General features: G+C 41.5%; 1 protein-coding gene across 5 annotated transcripts in view; it reads left to right on the top strand.

Annotated features, from left to right (window-relative positions):
- The first annotated feature begins 1475 nt into the window (after window positions 1–1475).
- The window catches only part of mgat3 (mannosyl (beta-1,4-)-glycoprotein beta-1,4-N-acetylglucosaminyltransferase), a 58935-nt gene continuing 40566 nt past the window's right edge, over window positions 1476–19844 (top strand). For 3 of the 5 annotated variants that reach the window (XM_005812725.3, XM_023333618.1, XM_023333613.1), the window contains exon 1: window positions 4806–5549. Coding sequence is in view for 1 of the 5 variants with exons in the window: in XM_023333617.1 (XP_023189385.1) it covers window positions 1672–1676 (5 nt within the window). In the remaining 4 variants the exon portion in view is untranslated. Of the gene's footprint in view, window positions 1677–4805; window positions 5550–19844 lie in introns of those variants that run through there. The other 2 variants (XM_023333617.1, XM_023333614.1) reach the window with 1 other exon arrangement.

Here is a 19844-nt window from a genome sequence, read left to right as displayed (position 1 = left end):
ACATCAGAGAAAAAACTGTAGCAATAATTAGAACAGGAGCAAAAAGCCAAACATGCCACAATGAAATGAATCAAAATGTCTCCAAAGCATCGGGGAACTGATAGGGGCTACCTGGGGATTCCAGGTAGATACCAGGTAGATTAAAGGTAGATTCCAGGTAGATTCCAGAGATGTGCATTGCAACAGCTGTTCCTCCAGGGCCGGCCCAAGGTAATATGGGGCCTTAGACAGAACCCCCCTCTCTCCAGAACCCGTCCTACTAAGAACCTCAGCATCACTAACATGTTTAAAAAAGAAAGTAAGTAGATGGTGACAGTTGATTCTTACCTTGCTTTCCATGGTTGAATTCACTTCAAAACCAATTGATGTCACTTCCACTAAATGGCTTTTATGGAATTTTAGTCTGTTTGAAGGCAAAAAGGAAACATTCTAACAGGCTGGAAAGTTAGAACTGGAACATGTCTAAATGTCCCAGTACTGAGACTAACATGTATAATGGTTGTCCCAGTACTAACTGGGACGAACATTATACTAGGTACTAGGTATTATACATTGTACTAGGACTCTTCTTGAAGAAGAGTCCTAGTACATGTTAGTACTAGGACTCTTCTTTAATATGAAGAAAATATAAAATCAGAAAAATAGTTTCAACAGATTCAATTGCGTATTAAAATAGGGTTTAGTACAGTCAATCAACTTATTGAAGAAAAACAACAGGAAATATATATTTTATAGTTTAAACTTCAAGTCTATTACACTGCTCTGCAAACACAATGGAATTGAGTCACCAAAACGATGTGTAAAGTACAAAATATTTAAAATGCATTTCATTTATATTTGAATGATGGCAAACATCTAAATGTATAATTAAAATACGTTGTTGTAAATATTTGGCACATTTTAGAAAAAATCATTCTAAGCAAAACATGAGGACATGGAATGTTGCTGCACAAAAAGAATCACTCATTTATCTTCCAAACAGATAACAGGTTATTCAGCTGCGCATGACCAACAAGAACCCCCCACCCCCAACATCACCAATATATAGAATCTGTTTATGCAGAGCGTCAGCAAACATGAAAATCTCTGCAAGGGAGACGTTAGATTCTGAGCTGAAAAATAAATAGAAGGGGAAAAAAATGGTAGATACAAAAAGTATGAGTTGATTTTCTTCTAAAGAATACCAAACTTCAGTTTGTACCTCTCATTTCTAAGCTACACACACTGCAGTGTTTCTAACTTCCACCGTACAAGGCATTGCGTTCATTTTCAGAATAAAAACATAAGCTGAAGCGTAAAATATAATTTCTTTACAGGTGAAATACAACAAAATCAACGCTGATATTCCCGTCTCTCTCTCTCGCTCTCTCCGTCTTCTTTTTTTTTTTAATTGCAGCGTTTATTTCCTGTTAAAGAGTTACCAGCCGCTCGGTGGACATCCCTCCATGTGGGCGTGTTTGAGCTGTAATGCTGAAGTGCAATATTAACTCAGGTCTCGCACGCTTACTATAACTCAAGGGTTTTTTTTTGTTTTATTTATTTTTTATTTTAACCAGCAACACATCCGCCTTATTGTGTCCACGTCTGTAATCAGAGAGTACTTCGCTTTTTCTGGAAGGCGAAGAGAAAACGTTGACAGTGGTTCAACTGGGAATCAAAAGCCAGTTCAGGATGTGGTAAATATACTGTTTTACTAAGATCCTCTAACTGCTGCATCTGTGTGTTTGTCTTTATATATATATATATAATCATTTTCTGGAAGTGAAATAATTTGATTGCTCTTTCTGCTTCTTGCTTGTTCTAAGGTCTGCGCCTCTTAAATCTAGTTGCGGTGACAGAAAAGAGGCAGCAGATTGATGCGAACTCATCAGTGAAGTGTTGAATTCTGTCATCTTTTCGAATGACGTGGGTTTGCACATTTTTAATATTTGTTACCTTGCTTGGAATGCTCCCGTTTACCTATTCAGGTAAAACAATGGGGGCTGACCCAAGTGCCTTAGTTTGGCTACCATAAGCTCACTACATCTAACAATAAGATGTTGAAGGAGAATATTTTCTTTCCATTCCTTTTTTGTGCGACTACACCATGTTCATAAACAATGCAGGTTTGCATGAGAAAGAACATTAGAACCATAAACAGCTGCAGGGCTCATAAAGGGAAAGCAGTGAATGCCAGTCAGCAGTAATCGGTAACCTTTGAGAACACTTGCAGATCTGCGGGTTATAAAAACCGTCTTCCTGCTTCTGTCCAAAATGGTTCAGATGAATCCACCTACACGGTTGTCTTCCAGTCTAAAGTAACCACTTCCGGTTTTCACCAACATGGCGAGCGGCGCGCGAACGACTTTTGCCTCTCGCGCTACTTTTCTGCCTTAGTTTAGATTAGAAACGGGAATTTCAATGTTCTCCCACACATTCAGATGAAACCCCACAGTCTGTCCTTGTGGGGTTTCGTCAGCTTGGCGATTTACTTTATCTTGTTTTTGGTTTTCCTGAACCCTGACCAAAATGTCTCTTGCGTTTGATGGCATGCGAGATTAAACCAATCACTTGGCAGCCAACCCTGACATGTGATTGGTCGTTGTGATGCAGTTCCCCTCCAAAACAGTTGGTGGCAGCAGTGATATATGCTTGCACTTCATATATTTTAAAAATATCGCCATACATTTATTCAGTTTAAGAAAATACACTCTATCTTTAGTGAATTCTTTGGAAAATGCAGATGTTCTGACTCAGGCGATGATCAGTCATTGACCACCCCCATACGGAAACTGGTTTCTGGGCGATAAAAATGTCTCTTCTTTCTCCTTAGTATTCATTAATATGTTGATCACTGAAACCGACCTGATTGTTTACCATCTGCCAGACTTCAAAAAGGATCTGCTGTTTGGCTAGCTGTGAACCTAAGCTGTAGGAGCCACCGGTTGGTGGAAAAAACTAAAAGAAGAAAACCGTGTCTAACCATCCAACTGGATGCCACTGACAGGCCGACATCAATATTTGATAAAGGCGAGAAGCAGCATGATATGTGGGGCTGCTGCATCTCCCTTTATGGTTACTGATTGCTCAGAGGGAGAACAAACACGGCCTTTGAGGATGAGGATCCCAGACCGAGATGAGGGATGTTGCACTCCGGGAGGCGCAGCAGCCAGCTGGATTAGCCGTAACGAGCCGAGGTGTTGCGAGCTACGCTGATGCCGAGTCTCACTAGAAAGGCAATGAGTCATAAGCCCCACGTAGTGGCCAAATAAAAGGCACCTGGGCCTTTGTGCACTCCACTCAAAAGTTTCAGTGAAGTGTTGCAACAGTCGCAAAAAAATAAAGGGTTACATGAGGGCCATATGGGTTTCATGAGATGCAGGCATCAAACGTCCGCACAAGTTCCTCCAACAGCCACTTCAGGGAAAATGTTAGTCAGGTAAGAAAAAAAAAAACCTATGTTGGGTGAAACATGTTTCCATGAATATGGAGCTGGAAACAAAACCACACCTGTGTGCACGGATGAAATGATCTAAACTGAGCCAACGTACTGGAGCTCTTTAAAAAAAATGTTGTTTTATTAATCTTTTAAGAAAAGAATTTATGATCTTTTTTTGTTTTTGTCCTCCAAACAATCCATCTTTGTACCAAGAGCCTTGTAAACGTATCTGCATTTTGCTTCAACTTTTTCACATTATTATAATACATTATTATAACATCTTCCTTGTTCCGACCAACACAAAGTGGTATATAATTATGAAGCGAAAGGCAAAACCATACATGATATTTGTGGAGAGTTTTTCTTCTTTACAAATAACATTTCAAAACATATGACATGAATTTATGTCCAGTCCCCCAGAGTCAATGCTTTGTAGCACTACCTGTACTGCAGTTTGTTGTAGGAAAGCCCAAACCAGATTTGATTGAAATGGAGAGCATGGGCCGTGCTATGGATCCGTGTGTCCTTGAGTCCTCGACGCGGCCGTCGCGGGTTCGATTCCCGGACCTTCCTAATGGAGACGTCGGGGCTGACTGTTCAAGTATAAACGCATCTTGCTCTTTCTGACACTCTGCCTTAAGAAAGTCAGCGCGTTTCCTCTACTGGCCCAGTTTTATTGCGTCAAATTGCAAGGGCAAATTTCCTTTAAGTTATGTTTGATATGCAGCCTAAAACATTTCTATAACATCTAATGGCAACCTATGTACTTGACTGTGCTATAAAATGTCGCTATGTGCCGAGGAAATACATAACGCTGCCTCTTTAACATAATTCTTGTTTTTATGGTAGTCACTGCTGTTTCTTCGGCGCTCCCTTCAGGTCACAGCGAGTTTCTTCTCTACGAAATGCACCGAGCTTCGCAGCTGCAACGTTTTGAGTAACCGCATCATTTTTATTGTGCGCATTGATCAGTGTGGCTCTGATCTCAGTTTGCCTTTGTTTTATTTTGTTTAGTTTTTTGTTTTTTTTCAGTCTTGCTTTTGCACAAAAAAAAACTCATGTACAGTTGGATGCATGCAGCTGGCCCGTGTCAAAGCATCTTTGAGGAATTGACACTTTCCAACAGAAGCTTCTCTGTCCACTCCCACCCAGCCTCTCTCTCTCTCTCTCTCTCTCTCTCTCTCTCTCTCTCTCTCTCTCTCTCTCTCTCTCTCTCTCTCTCTCTCTCTCTCTCTCTCATATTTCAAAATGTAGATGTCTCATGATTTGCGGCCCCCCAGCCCTTCTACCCGCTGATAAAGCAGCATAAAACGGGGAGGAGCTCTCTGATCGTGGGGCTCCTCCTTCCACTTCTCTCCGTTTTCTTCCACTTGTCCCCCCTCCCTCCCCGTCACCTCTCACACCCCCCTTCAAGCACTCGTCTCCACCTCCACCTTCTCCTAGCAGCCTGCTGTGTCAAGAAGAGAGATGAAAAATCTGTAAAAAAAACAAAGAGGCGAGTAGGGGTTGGCTTTTTTTTTTTCTAGTTTCTTGGGATCGGAACAGGCGTCACGGCGGGTGCAGGGGGCAGCGCGAGGAGTACGGAAAGGAGGAGGCGACAGCGGAGCGTAAACACGACAGAAAACGGGCGAACAGAGCGGCAGACAGCGGTGAGCCCCCACCACCTCCACCACCACCGACACCATCACCTTCTCATCTCCATCCCGTTCGTTTGTTACGCTGTTTGACTCGGTGGCTCCGCTCGCCAGAGTAGCTCCTCGTTAGCTCCGGGTTTCTGCGGAATAAACGTCGGAGGCAGAAATAAGGAGGCTGTGCGCGAGCGCCAGCGGCGGCGGCGGCGGCGCAACGAACCGACGGGATTCCCGGCGAGCTCAGGACGCTTCCGCGGATAAAACCCCGGAGAGGAGAGTCGGGAGAGGCAAAGAGGATTGTAGCTGCTGAGCAGGAGCGGAGCGGAGACCCCCCCCCCACAGCCTTCCACCGACCCCCCGGTTCTTCCCTCCGACTCTCCAGCATCACCAATGCGATGGCATAGCGGCTCCTGCAGCAAAACCGAAAGGCTCGAGTCAGATCGGCGCTGCTCGTCTCCACCATGAACCTCTGAAAAGACATCCGACACGGGCACAGATGGGTAAGAGGAGATGCTCTCCTTATGACTGTTTTTTAATAGGAGTGTTCAGACGGGGTGGGGGTGTGTGGATGTGGATAAGGACTGCTTTTGGTGTTAGTCTGTTAGTCCTGAATTGAACAGGGTGCATAACGTGTTTATGATGCTGATGGGAGTTGTACCAGTCCAATGTAGTGGAACATGGATAGAAGTAACCACAAGCTTTTAGAGCTCGTTGCAGGGTTTATGGCTCCCGTTTAAAATCATCTGCTGGGTTTAGTTTTGTGCAGATGTGAAGCCGGTGAGAAACATAAGCAACTGCTATAAGACCTCCAGGCCAGCAGGGGGCCCTCGGGATGTCCCAGAAACTCCATAAATGGCGTGGTCTATTTTTATGCTTAGAAAAACAACATGGCCATCATGCAGTTCAGGATTGCTTCCTATAAAACAAAAATACATTTGCTGGTATAACATATTTATTAACCCCCTCCAGTGGTTTGTATGTTATTAAACTAGAGGCTACAAAAAGGTATACCCTCTATTTATGAACTGGTTCATTCAGAGTTTGAAGGCAGCTGATATTAGTCAGCACTCTGGTTTTCCAACTGACCAATTCGAATGGACTCATTCCTCTAGCTATCATAAACAAACTTAACAGCCAGAAAGGATTATCAGGCCAGCAGGTGACCCCTAAGAGCACTTCTCTTCTCTGTTAATAAAGGTGATATGATATGCAGCATTCTATATGTACTCGTAAATCTGATTTTCCGAATACAACAAGAACGCGTCTCCAAGCTCGGAATTCTACTTGGAAAAGTGGGAGAAAGACTGGCCTCTGCACGTATAAAACACAGTGAAAGTAAAATCCTTTGAAGTTGTTGTGTACGATATATCAGCACATCGGTATCGGCTAATGTCTGATAAAATCGGACCGATATTAACAGATATTTATTTCCATGTTGTTCTGGAAGAGAAAGGGAAAAGATTGGTCATTTGGTATTTGTTTGGTCATGTGACAGCGACAGTGATGAAGTGCTGGGGTGTGGTCAGTTTTTTCAAAGTTTTGAAAAGGTAGTAATTATAAATACATATGTATACATGTGATGACAGTAATATTATCGGATATCGACATCTGCCCAAATCTTAATATTGCTGCATTCCTTAATTAAAGATATAAAGTGAACATACATTGTGATGCTAGTAATTAGCTTCACAACAATTACCAAATACAAGTGTTTTCTGACTTGCAACCGGTACACGCTCAAAACGGGTGTGATCTCATCCAGTAGGGGGCGCCAAAAAACGTTTGACTTATTGTGAAAAATATAGGTCTCCAAAAAAATTCATTTGTAATCCGATTTAGAAAAGAAAATAGCTTAACTTTAAATTTGCTTACATTTTCTTGGGAATTTTTAGTTCTTAGAATGATTTCCAAATATATTTGTATATTTATATACATCAAAAGCCACTGAAACATTTTTAAAAAGCCAAAAATGTGTCTTGAAAATGACAGAGAAGTGCAAAAATACTTTTTTTCAGACATCTCAGTGGTGGTTGTTGTGTGTCTTGTCTCTATGCTGCTGTAACTGCGAAATAATTTCCCTGCTGGGATGAATAAAGTAATTCTATTCTATTCTATTCTATTCTATTCTATTCTATTCTATTCTATTCTATTCTATTCTATTCTATTCTATTCTATCTCACTGGAAATACACTGCATAAAGCATGTCTTTAAAAAAACTATTTAAAGTGAGGGTTTTGGAAGCACAGACTGTGAGGTCAAAAGGTCACAGCTCTGTCTAAAATTGTCATCTGTTTCACACTTCCAAATGTGAAGCAGCTATAAAACATAAATTGAGTACAACGCATCAAATATAGAAACAACCCTGTTTTAAAATCAATTCCAAGCGTTTTGGTGCATTAATACTGGAACCAGTTTGTAGTGCGCTTCCTGTTTTCCCACACAAACACAAAACACAACAGCATTGATACAACACTCCTCATCTGTCTGTGCTCCGTCCTCCTTCCCAGAGGAACAACCAATGCCAACCATCACCTCCCAAACGTTTGAAACTCTCTGCCCCTGGCGGTCGTCTCCCAAATGTGCCGGCTGCAAGCCAAGCTGACAGATTCTATTTTCATCTTGCAGATAGTCAACTGAAACCAAAACTCAGGGCCGCTATACCGCCACCACGCTGAATCTCATTTCTAATTTCCTGTGAGAGCCAGCTCCGGCTCCCCGGCCGGCGCTAAGGGGGTCAGGTATTGATCTTTGGGGAGCGCGCGTACATGTGAGATTGAACTCGCCGGCCTCCGTTGGACAGTTGGGTGGAATCTTTGCTCTAATAAACGAGGAGGTGTGGCGAAGGCTGAAGGGAGTCGAGCAGAAGACTTTCACTGTGTAGGAACGACGATGGACAAATCTTTCCGTGGAGCGTTCGTGTGTTTCACTTTTTGTTTCTCGTGGTAGTTACCACCAAGTATCGTTATTATTCAGCAGTAACTGTAAAACGGGCCGAGCTGTACGACAGTCTGAGCCGCAGTAAAACCTGACCGCCCCTGGGTGTAATTGTGTGCACTGGGACTTCACTAATAAGCAGGTTCCTTGTGCTTTCAGCAGCAAGACATTGGTCAAAATGTATGAAAATGACATCACAGCTGCTTTCTATCTTTTATTGGTACAAGAGCAGCTGTGATGTCAAATAGAAGATAAAATAGCAAACTAAAGAGGAGTCTTTTCCAACACCAACCTGTTGACTCAGATTTGATGTAATTTCTTTGACTGATGTCGTAGTTTAGAATCCACTTGAATATGAAGGAATCAAAACACACACAAAGTGTCCGATCAAGTAATCGGAGCGATTCATTGGTCCGATTTTCATTAATGAAGAGATCGGCGATCAGACGATACAATACTTGTGATCTAAGTTCATCTACCTTTGCTAAGCTATATTTAGTGACTGTTCAGACAAAAATATTGGTATTGGGCCAACATCAAAATCGGCAGTTTGGGCTTTTTAAAGCACGATGATCGGCCAGAAAACAGCAATCGGTTCACTCTTCATATATGCCATCTGTTGATGTGCTTATTGATAGAAGATTAGTGGGAAAGTCGTACTTGACGTGCTGTCGCAATAAACGATTAATTGTATGATGAATTATATCGATCTCAATAATTTCCAGTTGAGTGGTTTATCGTTTTTGTCTTTTCTTTCTCACTACCAAAAACTGGATGGCAAAAGTCTTCAGTCTGTTGCATTTGTCTCAGCGTTACAGAGAGTTCATATTTCATTTTATTTGTTGTTTCTATTTATTTATTTTGAATATTTAAAGTGTCTTCCAGTTCCAATGTTCATTAGATCTTAAGGTTTATTGGCCTTTAACAATGTGTTCTTGCATTATTATGCCCTCACCATTACATTACTTGAAAATAGTCTCAAAACAACAATATCATCAGTTATCACAATAACTTCAAGGACAATTCATCGTCCAGTAACATTTGTTATCGTGTCAGGCCTTACTGATAACCGATCAAGTAGAGATATGCTGATTCTGAATAGATAAACTGACCTGACGCTGGTTCACAACAAGCAACAGAGAATGACGAAAGAAAAAAGTAAGTAGAAGATGCCAAACAATGAGCACAGCTGTAATCTTACCTCACAGATGGTGCGGAGAACTCCTTGATGGCCTTTTCTCTTCATGGTGAAGAGAAATGCAGATGTGCAAAGACTGAGTGAAGAGCCTTTTCACATGTGCAAAAGGGTACAGCACATGTAATAGGAAGGAACGAGTTGGATTTGGGGTTTTTAAGAAAACTGAAAGCAAATGACTGTGTAGGACAGCTTGAAGATACGAGTCATAAATAGATTGAAAGGAAGAATGCTATTTAGATGTCGGAAGGACAAAGAAAAAAACTCCAAAACCATGTAGACTCGGGAAACCCACCTGAGCCGCCCGGCTGAAGCTCACTTCCTGTGTCAGATTTGATTCAGAACAGACTCGATGGAGTTCTCTCACACTCTCCCAGCTTCACTTTCAGTTTGACGTATCGGCATGACTTGTAAATACACTTGCGTGGTAAGGACCTTCGGTGGAGACAATGGTCCATTATGTAGACGAAAGGAAGACGCGGCTGCACGAGGAAAGTACTTGAGAGAAAACCATGCTTCATATTACGGCTGCACAAATTAGGGAAGCCATCCATCTCCTTGCGTCTCCTGCTCTCGGTAACCATGCAACACTTTCTACCTCCGTGTGCTTTAGCTTCTCGGTTGCGGACATCTAGAGCTGAGGAAATATAATAGTCTGCTATTTATTGCAGCTCAAGCAGTCTTTTGTGCTATTGATATTGCACATGATCCAGATAATTTCTATTTATCCCGTTTTGTCAGAGAAATCAACTTTGTTTTGTTGTTGCTTTCACAATTATTCTCCTGTCACTTTGATGGGAAACTAATAATTTCAGCCCCCTAAAATGTCAAACGATTACTTAAAGGCAATGAAATGTAGACTGTCAGATCGTTTGTCCTCGATCACTTTTACCATGACTGTTGGCCTTGAAGTCTGGGAAATGATCTGTGTCATTGTGTCTCAAAAGGTGAAGATCAGCCTCTTAATTAGACAACCTGCACTTCACAAAATGTCAGAACGTTTTGCTGTAGGACTAAACGTGAGAAGGATCCGTAAAAACGATTATTGAGTCCAGAAATTGGCCTGTTATCTCATCAGCTATCAGCAATATGAATCTTAGTTTGTGTCAGTAATGTCACGCCTTTCCCACTCCATCATCCTCCGTCCTTTTCATGCTCTCACACAGCTCTTGCATTATGTTGGGCCTTCCTTTCAGGGCCCGTGACTCAGGTTGCATTCTGACCCAAATGGCTTTTCTGGCACATGGAGGAGTTGTCTGGGGGATATTGCCAGAGGTGATTAGCTTCCTGTTACGCCGTCCACGCTGTAAACCCTAAAAGTCAAAAGGTCTTCTCACTTCACCCTATTCTTTAAAACAAGCTAAAAAAAATGGAATATTTTTCCAAGTTGCACATTGCGTGAAGGAAACGAGCACAACATGGCTTGTTGCTCTAGGCAGATGGAGGCAGACATCTGATATCATGTAGTGTGGAAGTGGCAGTGAATGAAGGCAAAGTGCAGGAGAGTCTTGTTTTCCTTGGCCAAAGGAAATCTCCACAATCTTGTCAAGGGAGATACCTGGGAAGTAGTGCTTTTTGTTCTGAAGCGTTGGCGTGCGGCAAATGGAACACAAGCCAAATAGAAGAAAGGTTTGGCCCTGTATCCAATATTAAAATTATCATCATGGCTGACAACTGATATATTGGCATACATTCACAAACACAACCCAGCATTTATTCTCTGCTTTAGTTAAATACCCCACAATGCTGCATCACTCTCGCCGTCACATGACTAAACCAACACCACTGACCTCGTCCCCTCTGCCTCCTGAAACACACAAGTAAACAGCAAGATGGAAATAAACACTGTTTGTTGATATCGACCCAGGTTCACTTATCGGGCTGATACCGATATGTTAAAGAAATGACTAACATCATCACTAACTTCCCGTAGATCACTGAAGTTGATCTGCAGGAAACCTTTAGTTAGAAATTTACTGACATCGGCTGATGCGATACACGATACCGATATATTAAAAAATTACTTGCGTTGGCTGATACCAGTATATTGAAAAATGGCTGACATCTAAGCAGGTCACAATGACAAATTTTGCTGAACTATATATTGTTCCACAAATTATTGCTATACACGATAATATTGTTGTTTTGACACCATTTTCAAATAATAAAATGATAATGGCATAACAATGCAAATACACCCTCTGACAAGCTGGATTTTCTAAATTATATTCAACACTGGAACTGGAAGACGTTTTAAATATCCAAAATAATTCAACAAAACAACCAAATATAATAGAGAAAATAAAGTGTTTGAGTTTATTTATATGCAAATGAAAATGATCAAGCTCCTTATAATTTAGCATGCAATTAATTTATTGCGTATTGTGAAAAGTTACGACCGATATTGATGTTAATGCGGAAATATCATGGATCCCTGTAAATTGGCACCATAAAAGGGATGATTTTAGTGTGTATAACTAATGTGTGTGACAACTATGTTACTTGTATCGTCGTAAATGTTGTCTTAGCTCAAAATATATATGAAGTGAAATGTAAAAGTCTTAAGATAAGCAGAGGAAATGTGAACGTATTTCACAGAAACTGATGCAGATCATTGATTGTCTGCAGCTTTTTGATCATTTGACACTTTAAATAAATCTTAACACTAATCTTAACAGTTCGTTTGAAGTTATGAGACGCAGCAGTGAGGATATTCCAGCTCATAATATGGACAATACCCCCATCAGTTTTTCTTTGAAACCAGATGACACCAAGTTTAATACAATTAACTGGAACAGATTTGACTTTTAATGCTTCTCTTGACTGTGAAATATTGAAGCGTTTTTTTTTTCCGTTGAGCAAAGCACATTGGCAGTTTTCAGTGACGGGCAACGGGTTGAAGTAGGGCTCTTCCTGTGTGTCATATTCTGACAAAAAGTTAGCCGTGTGGGTTTTGAGGGGTGTAACGGCACTCATGACCAACTTCCTGCAGCTCCACTGAAGTTGAACACTTTCTTTCTCAGTGTGTTACTGTAGATGATTTGTTCAGTTTTTCATATAAACTCTGCCTGCATGTAGTAGTATTTTATTTTAGTTCCGCATCGTCTCTGTCTGCATGTTAACACTTGCTGGGTGGCGAAATTTTGATCCCAGATGTATAGACTATATATTCTATCTAAAATTGTTCAATGTAATTTAATCCGTAGATCACAGTTTTGCATACTTCATGTCCAAATTCTAACATTTCTTTAGCCTTTAAAATGATCTAATCATATGGGTTGTTTTTGTAGTTGCAAAGCACTACACCTTCCAGATAAAGCTTTACTTGTAAATGAGATGCTAGGCTAGTGTCAGCTAGCTTCATTTTTTTATTTTTTGAAATGAATTGCTGATAATTTGGTTAACATTCTCTTAGAAGTTCCATTTAATCCTATGGGTGTAAAACCTAGAATAAGGGTAATCTCCTGCTTCATAAACTGACATGTTGTTTTGAACACTGTAATTATTGACCTCCAAGTCACGCAGTTAACAAGTCACCCCGCTGTTAACTTAGCAAGTTTGCGGCTATATGTAGCAATTTCTCTGTCAACCCCCCCCAAAAAACGCTATTGTCTAAAATTGGAATCGGCAGGTCAGGTGTTTTAAAGATCGGTGATTGGCTGCTGGTAATTATTAATAACTTGTGTTATTATAGTAGCATTGCTGTGTTTAGGCCCCTGGGTTGATTCCCGGCTGTTTAAAGATGAGGACTGGTCCGGATTGTACAAGTGTTCAGAGGGACAAAGGATATTTCTTGCTGATAAAACAGCGTTACTACAAACAGCAATTATAAGAGTTATCTCAGTGGAGAATAGGGGAAAACACTTAGATAATCAGCGTTTGAGGATTTCGGGTCAATATTTCTTGTTTTTCCTCTGCGCTGCGTTTTGTTGGTGTTTTCCCGAATCTTCCGGCAGAGCAAATCTCTGTGCAAATCATTGCCACCATGTTGAGTAATCTCTCTCTCTCGCTGTTCAGAAGGGGTCATCTGAGGCTTTAGGATGTTCCTAACAGGTTACGTTCAGTTGAGCAGAGACTGCAGCTGTTGCTTGCTTAGGGAATTAGACCGTGCTCAACCTCTGATCTGGCATCCCTGGACACACACATCTACACACACACCCCGCTATCCTCCTCCCTAACACTCCTTGTGAGAAACTGACAAGCACACGTCTCTCTTGGCATAACGTTCTCATTTCACTTTACTCGGGTTCCTTACTTCCTCTGCCTACGCTTTGCATAAATGCACGTTGAGCCTCCGCCGCATACATACATTGCAACTTTCCCTTCCCACACATTATGCGTTTCCCGTGTCGCGTTCGAAAACAGAACCGGGACGTACGAGGAGAATCTCTAAAAGGTACGGAACAGATTTGAGCGTTGAGAGCCCTCATTAAGTCGGCCGGAGAGCGGCGAAGGTTTCACGCGTGAACGGCGCACAGTTTTCCAGTCACTTACCTGCCGTCAGCCAACAAGCCGTGCAGATAAAAATATCACATTAAAAGCCAGCGCCATTGTGTTCTGCTGTCACTGTGAAGGCCCACTTCCATCCGAGGCTGACTGAGCTCGGTTCCGGGAGAAGGCATGTGTGGTACACAACAGAGATAATATAACAGGTGTCACATGAGATATGCTTTAGATATTTACAGCTGTTGTCGTTTGACAGCAATTACACAAAACTGCGAGTGAGATATCTCTGCAAAAAAAAAAAAAAGGATAAATGCGCGTGCATTACTCACCTAAAATCTCGATTCCGACAAGTGATCTCGCGCGTGCGGATTTGCCGAACATCGACAGTGATTTTCATGGGCAGAAGTGGAAAATACAACCTCACTGTCAGTGCGAACCCAAGTCCAAGCGAACCGTCTGATCCTCATCTTAAATTTTCTCAGCTTTTACTGTCAGAGTGATATGGCACCAAGCTAGCTCTGTGAAATCAGTTCTTTAATGGGCAAAAAAAAAACCCTAACAAATGTGATCATTTTAAAGTACCATTCCCAGAGAAACAAATAAGCCCATTCTTAAATTAGATTTTAGAGACTACAAGCCAAATAAAAATGACAGCAGGCCCTCCCTTGAAACATCACGGGGTTTTCTGCCGGTGTCACCATAACAAACCGTGACAGGTTTGTTTGAACGAGGCTACCATTCCCACCCACAAACGCTTCGCAAGCGGGGGCTTTAGAGAGCCTATACTGGCTATGAATAAATATGGCTTTCCAGGGTGGCAGGTAAAACTGAGGCTTATCTGTGCAGGGATGAAGAACACTCGTCGCAGCGCTGCTGTCTAAGCACGGCGATACGGAGCTGCTTTGCAACGTTTTTTTTTTGGTTTTTTTCATGTCACACCCCATTTTTGTCCATCTCTGCTTCTTAGTATTTTTAAGAATGTTTCTTTTTTTCCTTCTTCTTCCCACTGAGAGTGTTTGACTTTCCTTCCCTCTTCCCCGCTTTAGCACTCTCTTCAACAACACAGAGACGCGGCGTGTCTTATGCCGCGGTCTCGCTGCCAAACTGTCTCAAGCGACCAGGTCGAAACAGAAGCCGTCTGTCCTTTAGGATCTGCTTCCCCCTGTTCCATTTCTGGCCCCTCCTCGGTATCTAGTTGCAGTCACGGAGACGGTGGGACACCTTGGGAGACCCACGGGCGAGTGGAAGTGCTTCTGACCTGTGCCTGACCCAGCATGTGTGGGGGTGTGTGTTGGCGTGTGTGTGTGCGTGTGTGTGTGTTCATAGAGGCTGTGATTGCAGAATGTATCGCTGCTGTAGAATTTATAGGAGGTGCCTGGTGCCAGTTGGAAATGCAGCTGAAGTCACGGCAGGGTCACCGATGAAAATGCGGATCTGTCGTGGGGGTGACGCAGATGGTGTGTTTTTGTGTTCCAAAAATAAAAGGCTTAATAAAAAACTTTAGAATTATTTTTTTCCAGTGTGCAGAGTAGGAGAAGTGTATGTGTTGCCCATGTCTGCGACTACTAAAGCGTATTCCTGCGATTACTAGAATTGAATTATCCGAGTGAGGATGAATGTGCAGATATTATCCCTTAATTTAAAGTTTTTTTTGTCTTATAAAATGCTAGAGGTAGTCCGATGTATCCGTTAGCTGACAAATTAGGATGCCATTTTTAAAAAAGCAGCCACCTGCTTTGCTTAAAGGGGCAGTGTTATGTAAAATTGACATTTTTGAGCTCTACATCATATTTTAATGATATTCTTTAATCAAAAACATCGTTGGAGTGTTGCTGTGATTCTTTCTTGCATGTTTAAGAAAATCCTACTGTGGCAACTGTTCAGCTGTTCAAAACGCTGGGTTACACCTAGCGCCGCCTTCAAGACGACGCTCCTCCTCTGAGCCTCACAGAACTCCCCTCCCCCCAAATCCCTCACTCAGCTCTTTCAGACTAGCCAGCAGCAATCAGCAAACAACTGAACATCTGCAGCACTGATAAAAATGTTGTTAAAGGTTTAGTAGAGGAGTGATGTGATGACTTCCTGAAGGCGGAGGTTCAGTAAGAGCAGACATTTCTTAAAGAGACAGAGACCCAATTTAAAGTAGTCAAAGTACAAAGTCAAGTTTCTTTTCATTTATTTGATATATATAGCATTTTTATGACAAGTGAAGTTAGCATAGTTACTTGGCTGTGCTATAAAATGACACTACCTGCCTGGGAAACACAAAGTACTGCCCCTTTAAGCGCACTAAGCCACTGACAAAGGAGGCACGTTTGTGAGCAGAAGAGTTTCTGTCTGCTGTGTTCGACGGTAAAAGTACGAAGCATCACAGACTTAACACTCATGTTGTAATCCAGCAGGTAGACTGGATTACGAAGAAACTTTCTGACAGATATAGCTTAGTAAGCAGCAATTTCCAACCGCCAGGTAGCTCAGATGTTATCTCCTCTGAGGAATCCCTCTCCTGTGCCGGTTGTGTGCGAAGGGAGCAGATGTGTAAACATAAATGTCTGCACTGCCTAATCTCTAAAGGCACAGACGGATAAATCCGCTTCTCGAATTTAAGCCCACTGGTTCATAAAACTGTGTCGTAATGTCAAACACATCAGCTTACGTTTGGCTCTTAATGATTCTGATAAGTTATTTAAGAAGCGATTACTGAGTGTGTTTAGTCATGTGTAGTGATAGGAAGGAAGTGTGTGTGCCTAAAGATAAAAGGGCCTGTCCAGCTACTTGTTAAAGAACCGCCACAATAAAAAAATAAAATAAAAATAATACAAATTCCTTTTAATGGCTTTAAATTTTTTTAATGCAGATGCTTCTGCTCGTTCTCCTGCGCTGGAATTTGAAAGACTTCTTTCTGTATTTAGCGCTTTCTTCCACCATTGCCCAAGCTTGGACAAAACAGCTCCTTGTTCTACGCTTCACTTCGGTCAGAGTGTCTGGGCTCTTAGCTATTGACTAACGATTGCTTCCTGGAGGCGTGGACTCTGTTGAAGTTTTGAATTTTACCCAGGCGCTAACATTTGGCTGTGACATACGTAATGCGCTAATGCTTCACTATGAAAACAATAAACAACCATCCTCCACTGCAAAGAAAGAAGTGGCAAGCCAAACCAAATGGCTGCTAACGTTGATTCAGTATTTGGAAGCGTGGCCACAACGGACTGAACCACTTTGTTCAGTTGCTACGACGAGAACGGGAGTCAAGGATTTGTTTAGACCAAACTCTCCACTTTGAATCACAATTTATTCTGTTAGTTTTAGCTTCCATACTTACTCCGCTCTTTTCTCGTTAACTTTTTCTGTCAGTTCTGAACGCTTATGATGCTCTGGTTAGCATGATGCTAATGATGCTCAGGATAAATGTTGCTAAGATTTCTTTTTTTATTTGTTACTGATGATGATGATGATGCTGTTTCTGCTTCTGTGATCGTTGTTAATGTTTTGGTATACATATCATAATTGCTGGTTGACCTGACCATGTGGTGTTGGACAAGGAGGAGCTAAAAAGCGTTTTTAAGCTTTAACGTTACGCCGAAATCCCCAAAATACGTACCAGAGATACTTTTGACCAGTGTCTACAACATTCAAGCTAAAAAAGGGCTTTTTAAGAGAAGTTACTGCCCAAAGTGGAAGTTACAAACGTGAGTCATTGTTGCTAAAAAACATTTCTTAATGTTCTTGTTAAGAATGGATGTAGAAATAGATTTTGTATCATCTGCTACCCATACTGTATAACTTGCATCAATTTTCTTAGAAGAGATAGTAGAGCAAACGGAGCAATTGTAGCAAATGCCCCGTAGGCCAAGGCAAACGCTGAGATAAGGTTAAGTTAGGAGGACAAGATTATGAGTCAGTCTGAGCAACAAAGCGGCACATTCACCGTTTACCCTTGTTGACGCAGGTTTGAGGCATTCATTTTTCATCTTCTGCTGTGTGAGATGTAGACGTCAGCGAGTAGGCTGCCATTGACCGTTTTGCGAGGGGAATGTAGAAATAGGCAGGAAAGGAAGAGAGGCTGCTCACTACTTCCAGAAAGACACGGCCACCTGATCTCACAGTACCGCGCTCTGAAACGGTACGTATGTGTTGACATGCTTTGTTTGTCCGCTCGCTATGCCGGATCTCCCTGGAATTCCTCCCACTTGATTTCACTGTTTATTCTTCGCATATCCCCAAACTCCTGCCCACCAGCAGGCCGCAGCCAGGAGGAAACCCTCGACGGCAGCTTTCCACTGCCGACGTTACGCACACTCAGGGACCAGAGCCACGGAGCTGCTTCTGGAGTTTGACGTACGGATGTCACACTGCAGTATTTGAGGCGAACGTTAGAACAGGGATGTCCAGACGTTTTGTCATGTGGGCCAAAATTGTTGAGTTAAAAGTAGCGATGGGCCAAAATAAAAAAAAAGAGAAACTCAACCTCAAACTAGGCAAATGAAGTAGCCCCCATTTTTGGAATTTTTTTTTATATATTTTTTTTTTTCTGAAATGGAAATAGTTATTGTAGTTCCAAGACTTGAAGGGAATTTTTATGATAATGTGTTAGAGCCATTGTAGACAATAATAATAAAAAATAAAAAAAGTACATATCCACCAAAGAAACTCAGAAATTGATATTCATCTCAGAAATTTTCTAGAAAAATGTCAAAAATGTTCAACTTTTTAAACCCAGAAATGTTTTTTTTTGGAGAAAATTTCAGAGATTAATCTAAAAATTTCAAAGTTTTATTTTCTTCTTCTATTTGCTTTTCTAATATGCTGTCGTAGAAAAACATCTAATTTTCAGTTTCTTTTGGGCTCGATTTAGCAAATCTATTTTCAGTAATAAGGATTTGGGTCAGTTTCTTTCAAAACATTTGCTAGATTTAGCCAAGTTAAATAAAAGTTGATTTGTGTGAATGAAAGTCGGCTTTTCAGTAAAAGTCTCTGAATAAACATTATTTCACCTTTTCTTAAAACTCGGTTATAAAAAGACAAACACGGGCCAAATTTGGATCACTTTTGAATTGCAGTTGGGGGGCCTCACAAAATCAGTCCAAGGGCCACTAAGGACCCCGGGGCCGCACTTTGGACACCTCTGCGTTAAAAGTTAGCTAAAAAAAAATGAGGTAATGACGTAGATTCGCGACTTGCAAAAGCACTAGTGCCTCGAGAGTCTTGAGGCGTGACATGGCGTCTAACTAAAGGTTTTACAGGGTTTCCCCCAGAAACCTGCCAAGCCTGGTGGGGGCGCTACGGCAGCACGCCTGTGCTTTTGTGCTGAAAAATGTTCCAAAATTTGGAGGTGCAAGAGCCACTTGCTTTGCTTAAAGTGGTAGAATTAGCTTAATTTGTCTTTATTGTCACCGTTACTCAACAAACAACTCTTAGCCTGGTGGCCCGCCAGACTTAAAGTACATTAGGGGAAACCCTGGTTATATGTTAAGTCTGTCTCATAAGACTCTATCAAACTGCTGTCACCGTGGGACTTAAAGATTCTTTAAAACAGAGGTGTAAAAACAAAATGTATCGCCTCTCGCCTAAAGATGGATGTGTTGTCCCTCCTCAGCTGTTGCTACAGCAGAAACAATTCCTTCTGAAAGACTTAGAATTGCAGGACTATAATGTTAGCCTGTCACACCTACAATAAAAGACAAAACAAACCGTTGGTCTGTTGTCTGATCAATCATCTAAAGAAATAACACCTTTCCTGGTAGTAAAAGAGCAGCTGTTAAAGACTGCTGTAGCAGAGCAAACAGTCAGGAGGAAAAGTAGCTTATTGACAAGCATACAAATAGATACATCTGCTGTAGGGAAATTGAGAGAGCCCACACATAGATCTTTAAAACGTAATAAAGTTTGAACTTACTTGTATCCGTGAGGTTTCTTTTTTATACTCTTTCACTGTTATCTTGCAGCTCGTTATTATTTTTCATTTTCTGTTTTATTTTTGCATAAAATACTCAACAGATTGCAACATGTGGCCATGAATAAGTGCTGGGTTTGGTTTAGTATTTTTGGGTCTAGAGTCAGCAGTAAAATGGAACCGCATGGACTGAACCATTATGTAAACTGCAGTAGAAAGTAACGGATTTGCTTGTTAGATTTATAAAAATATCTTGGGAATCTGACTTGATATATTGGCACAATTTCAAATGCTTCACGTCTTTCTCCTCTGTGACACCGACACACT

The sequence above is a fragment of the Xiphophorus maculatus genome, chromosome 5 (genome assembly GCF_002775205.1).
Source record: "Xiphophorus maculatus strain JP 163 A chromosome 5, X_maculatus-5.0-male, whole genome shotgun sequence".
Lineage (NCBI taxonomy): Eukaryota > Metazoa > Chordata > Actinopteri > Cyprinodontiformes > Poeciliidae > Xiphophorus > Xiphophorus maculatus.
This window is presented reverse-complemented; position numbering and strand designations above follow the sequence as displayed.